This window comes from Prorops nasuta, unplaced genomic scaffold (assembly GCF_024137725.1).
Source record: "Prorops nasuta isolate Cenicafe-Biocafe unplaced genomic scaffold, Cenicafe_Pnas_1.2 PNAS00005, whole genome shotgun sequence".
In the NCBI taxonomy this organism is placed as follows: domain Eukaryota; kingdom Metazoa; phylum Arthropoda; class Insecta; order Hymenoptera; family Bethylidae; genus Prorops; species Prorops nasuta.
In genome coordinates, this window is record NW_027116802.1 from 2,265,156 (window position 1) to 2,276,210 (window position 11,055).

Sequence of the window (11,055 nt, forward strand, 5' to 3'; positions counted from 1 at the left end):
AATACATCCTGTCTATGGCCAAATAAAAAAAATGGAAAACAGCTGATAATGACAAACGCAAAACCAGAAAGTACTTGGTTGACTATTGAAGACGTAACAATCTTGGGTTAATATGGTATAATATTCTGAATAATATTTATTTAAAATAACTTTTAAGTAGAAAATTAGTATACTACATGAAAATATTTATACAATCACTAGGCTCATATAAAGAAGCATTTTATAACGAACAGAAGAAGGCTAAATCTTCTGACACCGAATTAGAAAAAAGAACAAGAAAAAAGAAATTGAATCCAAAATACAATAATAATGATTTTTGTTTAAATGATATGCCAGAGCTACCAGTACGAGCTCAAAAAAATACCTCTATTGATAATTCTGCATTTGGTAAAATATTTAAATAGTTAACCGTTATTTTTATAGTACAACCAATTGCACTTATTTCATATTAAGTTTCAGATGAATCTGATGTAAACTCTGATGAAGGTTTCGACATTTCATCTTTAACTAATAACATCAAAGGTACACGATGCTTAATAATTGTTGAATTATGGATTGAATATCAAATCAAACTAATAATATAATTTATAAGTGACTTTATTAGAATAACTATATTTTTCTGAAATAAAAATTAATATATACACTATGTTCTGATTTAAAGTTACGCCAATGTTTCTTTGTAGATGTTTCAAATCAATTTAACAACGTGAAACCAACTGTACTGAAATCAGTACCTTCATACATTCAATGCAATAATAATCAGAAAGCAATATCTAGAGGTACTATTATTTTAAAGTCACTTTTACATTTACCATTCAAAATTAATTAATTAATTGCACAATTTTTGTAGAAAATTCGATGAATTTAATTAATGATAAGGAAAATACAAATCCCATTACTATAATCGTTAATAACGATTCCTCAACGTAAGTGGAAATTGGAGCTAACAATAATGGTAAATAAGGGCATCAATTTAATTTTCATTTTAATGCATTAATATTTACTTGATTAATTATAATGTTCTGTTTGTATGCTAATGTATATTAATTCTCCTTCGAAATATGGTTTTATTTTTACAGAAGTAAATCTAATAGTCATTTTAGAAAGTATTATGAATATTGAAGTTTCTTTAAATATTATTACACAAATAAGATTGTATGGTATAGAAGAAAAATTATCATTGAACTCATATATTAATAAGTTAAACTTTGAATTACTACCTGAGTTACCTCTTAACAGTATTGTTGATTTAAAAGAATTAGAAGTACAACTATTAAATGATGATTGTGCTGAACAATTAGTAATTAGTTTTACATCTTCATGATATTATTTTGTATAACGTATATGGTTCACTCTTGTACTCTGTGCTATATACAGGGTTTGTGATTAAAGGTTGCCAACCCGGAAAACCTGGAAAGAGGGTGTGATTTTAACCCATTAACGTCCAAAATGTCAAAATTTCTTGCACGTTTTTAAAGTGATTTTTTCCTATGTAATTGGCGTTGAAAAAATTCTTGAACCACATATTCTGATGTAAAATTGCATGCTCTTTCAGAATCCGTTGCCAGAATCATGATAAAACTCACAGGAAAAGAGATATGCTCGATTGAAACATAAAAAACACCTAAATTTTCGAAAAAAAAAATTTTTAGGATTTTTTTTCGAAGTGTTACGGTGAAGATATCACCTTGCGACCGTGATCAAAGGTGATCATGGGAGTTGAAGTTTAACAGGGAATTTTTTTGTTGACCTTGAACCATCGCTTCTTTACAAAATGGCGGAAAAAACGAATTTTTTTTTTCAATCTTCATCAACTTTTTTCTCGAAATCTATGGTCTTTAGAAAAAAATTCATAAAAATAAAAATGCCTTAGAATCGCTCGAGGAACATTCTCAAATTTTTTCAGAATTTTTTGAGACAATTTTTTATTTTCCGGGAAACTTGTGAAATGGAATTTTCAAAAATGTCTCCAAAAATTCTGAAAAAATTTTACGATGTTTCTCGAGTGCTTCTAAGACATTTTTTTTCTTATGAATTTTTTTCTAAAGTCCATAAATTTCGAGAAAAAAATTGATAAAGTTGAAAAAATAAAAATTCGTTTCGGCCGCTATGTTCTAAAAACCTATTGGTAAAAAACGATTTCTGTGCAAATTTTAGGAAGATTTTTTTACTCTTAGCGTTACCCAGAGACTACGGCGTGGACGTGGTAAAATTCTGTTTCCTTTGGGGTGCTTTTTTCCCGTGAGTCCCCTTGCCTCTCACTTATTCATACTTTTAGGTGTGCTTTTTTAGCCAACATTTATTGCAAATATTTAAATTACATGTTTTGCAGAAAATTCTTGTTCTTATTGGACAGTTTCCATTCGAACAAATCCTCAATTTGTCACTATTAGATCGTCCATGTGCTTTACTTTTGCGACTACTTTTTTGTAAGTAGTATTTGGCAATCGAAATAGTGAACTCTTTTATTCCAACTTTTTTCTTTCCATCGTTAGCAGCATTGAAAATTACAAGAGAATTAGTAATAGACGCCTGTATAAGTCTCATAAAAACTACCCATGTCCATTTTTTTGATCGTATACTTGGGAGTATGTCATTGCAATGTCCGTCATGCAGGTCAACACCTCCCATGAATTTGTTATATAGGTGAAAAGCTTGCGGAAAAGGTATTTCAATTTTAGATTTAGCCTCTGCGCTGTATCTTTTTGAAATAGATAGAGGATTGACACCTGCTGCAGTTGAAGCTATTGAGACGGGCTTCGAATCCATGATAGTAATGAAATTTATGCCACTGTTTACGTCGTGCTTCACCACATATGTCCCTCTTGGAGCTTTCTTATCAAGCACATTTTTTTCTTTGACTCGATTATCTCTGATAGTACCAGTGCATTTCAAACGCAATTTCTTCAAATGTAATACCAAATCCATGTTCGTGAAGAAGTTGTCAAAGTACAGATGAAATTGAGAAATTTTGTTATAACTTATTATTTGAAAAAATGGTTGTAATAAATATAATACTACTCGTGAACCTAAAGCACATTTAGATAACTTATCTCCAATTTGAGAATTCTTGCCGCAATAAAGATCCAAATTCAGTAGATAGCCGTCCGAAGTACACAAGCCCCAAAATTTCAAACCAAATCTTATCGGTTTTCCTCGAATAAATTGTTTCAAAACAGTTTTTGCATAGGATTTGGCCATCATCTCATCAACGGATAGAGCAGTTCTCCATATTCCGAATTTCATGATGTTATTTTGAAAAAGTTTCAGTAGAGAACGAACGCGCCATCCTCGATCATTTAAATCTTTGTCTTTGTTTTTTGAAAACTTCAATTTAGATTTTGTGATTTCAAATTGTTGGCGAGACATTGCAGAAGAAACTACTTCATTAGATAAATACGGATCAGATGACCAGTAATCTCTCTGTGATTTTCTGGGATTGAATGTAGAAAAAATAACTATTCCAATAAAAGTATCAAGATCTTTCAATTTCAGATCATAACCATTGTCTTTACACGCATCAATAATATATTTTTTCATTTCAATAGAAAAAAAGGTTTCAAACAATTGAAAAGGTTCGCTCCTACGTATTTTCTTTTTTTGCGATTCGGACAATAATACTTTATCTTCACAAGAATCAGGGTGTAAATTTTCACCCTCAATCCAAGTGAATTCATGACCTTTTTCAAGTTTATCTTGTTTTTCAGAATAATTTGCACGAGCTTTATTGTAAGTGATATTGGGTATTTCATGTTCGCAATCTGAATCAAAATCGGAACCAGAATCATCGGAACCTGAATAGTCAGGATCCGGAATCAATACGTTGCGTTCTGAATCACTATCTGAAGAATCTGATTCATATTCAGAAGATCTTACACGTTTCCGCGACATAATGTATGAAATTAATGATTTCGTTTATTTATCACTCATCCGTATGTACAAAAATACGAAAGAAGAGAACAAAAAAAGACGAATATTCATGAATACATGAGACCAAAAATTACGCTTATCTGCCGAAATGAAATGGATATAAAGGATGAAATTTTTGTCGGAATCTATAAGTCTTTGAAAAAAGAATGAAAATAAGTTAGAATCATTCGAGCAATATTGTAAAATTTTTTCCGAGTTTTCGTAGACAGAACGTTTTTTCACCAATAGGTTTTCAAAACATCGGCCGAAACGAATTTTTATTTTATCAACTTTATCAATTTTTTTCTCGAAATCTATGGACTTTAGAAAAAAATTCATAAGAACAAAAATGTCTTAGAAGCACTCGAGAAACATCGTAAAATTTTTTCAGAATTTTTGGAGACATTTTTGAAAATTCCATTTCACAAGTTTCCCGGAAAATCAAAAATTGTCTCAAAAAATTCTGAAAAAATTTGAGAATGTTCCTCGAGCGATTCTAAGGCATTTTTATTTTTATGAATTTTTTTCTAAAGACCATAGATTTCGAGAAAAAAGTTGATGAAGATTGAAAAAAAAAATTCGTTTTTTCCGCCATTTTGTAAAGAAGCGATGGTTCAAGGTCAACAAAAAAATTCCCTGTTAAACTTCAACTCCCATGATCACCTTTGATCACGGTCGCAAGGTGATATCTTCACCGTAACACTTCGAAAAAAAATCCTAAAAATTTTTTTTTTTCGAAAATTTAGGTGTTTTTTATGTTTCAATCGAGCATATCTCTTTTCCTGTGAGTTTTATCATGATTCTGGCAACGGATTCTGAAAGAGCATGCAATTTTACATCAGAATATGTGGTTCAAGAATTTTCTCAACGCCAATTACATAGGAAAAAATCACTTTGAAAACGTGCAAGAAATTTTGACATTTTGGACGTTAATGGGTTAAGAAGAAAATTCAAGAAAATTTTTTTTCTATCTCCTACGGTTTTGGAGTAATTAGTAATTAAATTTTTCTTGCCGAACGACGATGTGTGTGTGTGCTGATAAACAATAGGCTAAGCGTCACAAAAACAAAGAAAACGTCAACACGTTTAAAAAATCCGATTGAGAACTGCATTGATTGGATATTCTCATAATTATTAATATTGAAATTAACGGATTTTTATTATAAAAATAAGCCCAAACTCGACATTGATGTTACAATTTTCAGTTCGATGAAATGCACAAGTTTAACGCGAGGCTTTTTGGTTGGTTTAAAAACTATCATTTCCTCACCACCTGGCGGTAGATAGTGCGGTGCGTTTTTTTATAGTGGTTTCCCCAGGAGGCCTAATCCACATTAACCATTTAATTCAGCAGTTGCTCAAACTGCCTACCCCGCTGTGTCACGCATATTTGCGATCTGCGGACAATGTCGCGCGTTGCTCGCTGTACCATATTTGGTGTGATGGTACGAAAGGCCGCTAAAATTGAGTGCCGTACCTCTTCCTCGGTGCTTTCACGACAATTCTCGACTAAATTCTTGACGTGACCCCACAGAAAATAGTCAAGAGGGTTCAGATCCGGTGATCTCGGTGGCCATGCGATAGGACCACCTCGACCAATCCACCTACCTGGAAAGATCAGGTTTAGCGCGAAACGCACATTCGCAGAATAATGTGCCGGTGCTCCATCATGCTGGAAAAAAATTTTATTCCGCATGTTTAAGGGCACATCTTCCAGTAATGGGCCTAACTCTTCTCTTAAAAATTCTGCGTAATGCAGACCATCGAGTCTCGGCGGAAAGAAAACGGGACCAATCTGAAATTTTTAAAAACATACAATTTTCAACTTCTCAATTTAAAAGGGTTTCCTGCTTATGATTTTATCTCCAAGGAGGCCAGCCCATACGTTTACCGACCATCGATATTGGAAGGCACACACCCGTACGGCCTGCGGATTTTCCTCACGCCATAAAACATGGGTCCTCGAGTTGAACATTCCATTCGGGGTGAATGTTGACTCGCCGCTCCACAGAATCAGGTCTGGAAAAGTCGGATCGCTTCGGCATTTAGCGAGAAATCCTATTTTTCAAATTTATTTTTCCATTTAAATAATCCGTATTTTAGGGCTATCGTAAACATTAAATTTTTTAAGTAGCAGTACCTTCACAAAAATAAATGCGACACTCGTAATCTCGGGGGAGTAATTGTTGCACACGTCGGAAATGATAAGGGCGCAAACCGTTCCTGCGTAAAACTTGACGCACCGAATGTTCTGATACGCCAATTTCACGTCTAACACTGTGAATCGTACCATTTTGATTTAAAAATAGATCCAAAATGTCTTCTTCTTGTCCTACAGTGATATTTCGCGCATCACACCTCTCCTGTCTATTATGCACTAAACATCCAGTTTCTTGCAACCGCAAAACAATTTTTTGAATCGTACGCCGTTTTGGGTGACGTCGATTGGGAAATCGTCTAGCATATAATCTTTCCGCTTCACTAGCATTTTGATTCGCCATACCATAGGTGATAATCATATCGGACATTTCCGCACAGCTAAAATCCATTTTGCATTCACTATTTTATTGCACGACTTCTTTCTTTAACGACCAAGCTGAGTCTCATTGTTTTATGAGCCTTCACAAAAAATGTAAACATTATAAACAAAATACTGACGATTTAGTGCTACCATGCACCTGCAGAATGTTTACATTTTTTGTGCAGGCTCATAAAACAATAAGACTCAGCTTGGTTGTTGAAGAAAGAAGTCGTGCAATAAAATAGTGAATCCAAAATGGATTTTAGCTGTGCGGAAATGTCCGATATGATTATCACCTATGGTATGGCGAATCAAAATGCTAGTGAAGCGGAAAGATTATATGCTAGACGATTTCCCAATCGACGTCACCCAAAACGGCGTACGATTCAAAAAATTGTTTTGCGTTTGCATGAAACTGGATGTTTAGTGCATAATAGACAGGAGAGGTGTGATGCGCGAAATATCACTGTAGGACAAGAAGAAGACATTTTGGATCTATTTTTAAATCAAAATGGTACGATTCACAGTGTTAGACGTGAAATTGGCGTATCAGAACATTCGGTGCGTCAAGTTTTACGCAGGAACGGTTTGCGCCCTTATCATTTCCGACGTGTGCAACAATTACTCCCCCGAGATTACGAGTGTCGCATTTATTTTTGTGAAGGTACTGCTACTTAAAAAATTTAATGTTTACGATAGCCCTAAAATACGGATTATTTAAATGGAAAAATAAATTTGAAAAATAGGATTTCTCGCTAAATGCCGAAGCGATCCGACTTTTCCAGACCTGATTCTGTGGAGCGGCGAGTCAACATTCACCCCGAATGGAATGTTCAACTCGAGGACCCATGTTTTATGGCGTGAGGAAAATCCGCAGGCCGTACGGGTGTGTGCCTTCCAATATCGATGGTCGGTAAACGTATGGGCTGGCCTCCTTGGAGATAAAATCATAAGCAGGAAACCCTTTTAAATTGAGAAGTTGAAAATTGTATGTTTTTAAAAATTTCAGATTGGTCCCGTTTTCTTTCCGCCGAGACTCGATGGTCTGCATTACGAAGAATTTTTAAGAGAAGAGTTAGGCCCATTATTGGAAGATGTGCCCTTAAACATGCGGAATAAAATTTTTTTCCAGCATGATGGAGCACCGGCACATTATTCTGCGAATGTGCGTTTCGCGCTAAACCTGATCTTTCCAGGTAGGTGGATTGGTCGAGGTGGTCCTATCGCATGGCCACCGAGATCACCGGATCTGAACCCTCTTGACTATTTTCTGTGGGGTCACGTCAAGAATTTAGTCGAGAATTGTCGTGAAAGCACCGAGGAAGAGGTACGGCACTCAATTTTAGCGGCCTTTCGTACCATCACACCAAATATGGTACAGCGAGCAACGCGCGACATTGTCCGCAGATCGCAAATATGCGTGACACAGCGGGGTAGGCAGTTTGAGCAACTGCTGAATTAAATGGTTAATGTGGATTAGGCCTCCTGGGGAAACCACTATAAAAAAAACGCACCGCACTATCTACCGCCAGGTGGTGAGGAAATGATAGTTTTTAAACCAACCAAAAAGCCTCGCGTTAAACTTGTGCATTTCATCGAACTGAAAATTGTAACATCAATGTCGAGTTTGGGCTTATTTTTATAATAAAAATCCGTTAATTTCAATATTAATAATTATGAGAATATCCAATCAATGCAGTTCTCAATCGGATTTTTTAAACGTGTTGACGTTTTCTTTGTTTTTGTGACGCTTAGCCTATTGTTTATCAGCACACACACACATCGTCGTTCGGCAAGAAAAATTTAATTACTAATTACTCCAAAACCGTAGGAGATAGAAAAAAAATTTTCTTGAATTTTCTTCTTAAAATCACACCCTCTTTCCAGGTTTTCCGGGTTGGCAACCTTTAATCACAAACCCTGTATAAGTGGATTTTTATTTATTTTAGATGAACTAAAACAGATGTATAGGAGGCAATTCAGCCAAAGATTTTGTTAAAAGATGTCTTTCAAAAATATTTACAAATTATCTTGAACAGTTTTGTAATGGACGGGAAAAAAAACAATTTTCCATTGAAGGATTTAAAAAGCATTCATATTATAAGAAGTATATATTCATACCATAGTACTCATAATCAAAACAAACTTAGGCTCATCTTTAAATCTATAGGATTCTTGCATAGATTATAAAGCTTTTTCTCCATTTTTAGCTGAAGCTTAAAATTAAGCTTTGAATATAATTATGAATATATGTAGTACACTGTGTCAAATTAATTAATGGATCTTTACGTTGGCTTCATTCCATGCTTTCAACTATAGTGTAGTATAAGAAAATTTAATACAAATTTGGCTGAAGGAGTACAAAGTGAAATTAACTGAAAGGCCCACGAATCAATTTGATACAGTATATAGATACAATGCGTATCAGATTTATACGGATATTTTTTAATCAAACCAAATTTTATGCTTTTCATAATTAGAGACAACAAAAATAAGTTTTCCAAGCAGTACAGATCAAAGCTTCGAGGAAACAGTTATGGATTGGTTTCGTTTCGCAAAGACCAGACACATTAGGGCTGAAGAGTCAAAAAATAAACAAATGAGAACCATAGAAGGCTAGCTGATTTCTTGCAATATCATAATGTCATATCAATCATACATATATATACATTGTAACGAAGTTCCCCGTTACGTATACGAGATACCGAATAAAGAACATAAAAGCTACCGAACAGTGGATATTATTAATCCCTACGTTACCGACTCGTGAGATAGGCTCACGAGTGGATTATAGCTAACGTCAAGGATAGACCCCGTTGACAGGCAGAGGCCCGGATGAAAAGACCGGCGCTCCAGTAAACGATGTCCAGGTTGTCCTGAGAAGTAAGGCAGGGCCATGCCAAACAACCCAGGCAACCTGAGATAAGGAGAAGCGGCCTCGGGGAGTCCTAAAACAATGACAGTGTCTATAAGTCCCCACGAGGAGGGGAAATAGAACATCGAGTCTGGCTTGAACGCTGGTTACGCGCGTCAAGCAGGCTGCGCGAATGTCGTGCGCAGACTGCCATAGCAGGCAGTCGGAACGCGACCATGGGACTGTGCTGATGTGTCCGTGCGTGCTGGTGAGCGCGTGACGCGGCACTCAGACAGCCATGGGTCGGTTCGCGTACGTGAGGCGTGTGCTATAGGCCAGCCTGCACGTACGTCACGACTGGATACCGGCCAATGCATAGTGGGTTGTGCAGGGGCGTAGTTAGCCCGTTGGAATGTGTCCCGGTGCCCTCCGTAATCCCATAGGCGTGCGCTATGGCTGGACGGGCCGTGAACGTTGCCTCCGTGGTGGTCCGCTCCTGGCAAAACGCTATGCTCTGGCAATTGATACCGCATGTTCCCGCACTCCTCACCACCACCTGTGTGTGTGGGTGGTGGGGGAGAAATGTATGCCCCTCAGCAGGCAGGTCTGCGAGGCTCGGACTTCCGTAAGGAACCCTCCCCTCTCTCCACGACCTAGCATACTGAGCGACCCTGGCTACCGCTACCGTCCATATGCATGGCCGCAGGGCCGTATAAGATGCATAGAGAATGGGGTCGAAGGACCCAATTGATAACGTAGGGTTGTTGGCCACCCAACTGACCAACTGGCGCCCTGATACCGATAGAAAAGGACGGGCGAAGGTAATGGGAAAACCCGTAGTGTGAGTGGCCCCTCGCACTGACGGGAATAACGTTACAAATGGCGCCCAACGTGGTTTCTTATAATAGATTAATTATTCGGCGAACGAATAATCCACAAGTCCGAGAAGTTACTGGAAGTGTTGGAGTTTTCAGGGAATAGGTGGCCCACTATTTTCTGGAGGCTCGGAAACGCTGAAAAAGCATGAAAAGATCATCTGGTTGTAAAAGGGATCAAATTCTGTTAAGAATTGATAGCCTGATCGAATTGACGTGTTCACGTAGAATTCGAGCAACCCATGCTAAGCTAACGGAAAATTGGATGAGAACCACGGGCGCAAATATAATTTAATATTATATTCGCCCGTGTTAAAATCCAACGCTACCGAAAAGGCTACTTGACTGGGCAAGTGACAGCTGAGCGCTTGTTTGTAAACAAGTCGACCGGCTGAGCTGAGCCATGCTGCCTGGCGGAGCCCGACCGGCTAACTGTCAGAGCAGTTCAATTAGCTAGCTATCGAGATGTTGCCAAACATAATTACCGAATTAAGCGCAGAATCGGAAATTTGGCAACAGATGATAACGCCTCGCTAACGCTCCGCGAGCCGGCAAGTCGCCTCACATCTCATCCTACCCTGGATCCCTATAGAACTATAGTTCTTTCCGTCTCTCTCTCAGCCTTCCTCGCTCTCTCTCTCTCTGCCTACAAATGGCTTCCTTGAACGCCTCGCCCTCGACCACGACTGCCGGCGGAACCGCCGACGCTCCCGTCGCTCCTGTGCCTATGGCACAGGACTCCTTTGATGAGGATGCCCTTCTGGCATCCCCATCTCCTGCGGGCCCTGTAGAGGGTCCCGCATCCGATCCCGCACCTGTTCCCGTGGCGCAGGTTGACGTTTCGGCGGCAACCTGCGTTGCTGTTACCGAGGTGGGCGGTAGCCCACCTGTTACCG

At 37.8% G+C, this 11,055-nt stretch overlaps 1 protein-coding gene across 1 annotated transcript; it reads left to right on the plus strand.

Moving 5' to 3' along the window:
• Window positions 1–9,047, plus strand: LOC136773713 (uncharacterized). The gene is made up of 6 exons (XM_066727588.1): window positions 1–115; window positions 202–387; window positions 454–522; window positions 684–779; window positions 851–955; window positions 8,911–9,047. The coding sequence occupies exons 2-5, from the start codon at window positions 330–332 to the stop codon at window positions 928–930; spliced, it is 303 nt and encodes a 100-aa protein (XP_066583685.1). The 5' UTR covers window positions 1–115; window positions 202–329; the 3' UTR covers window positions 931–955; window positions 8,911–9,047.
• The last annotated feature ends 2,008 nt before the right edge of the window (window positions 9,048–11,055 follow it).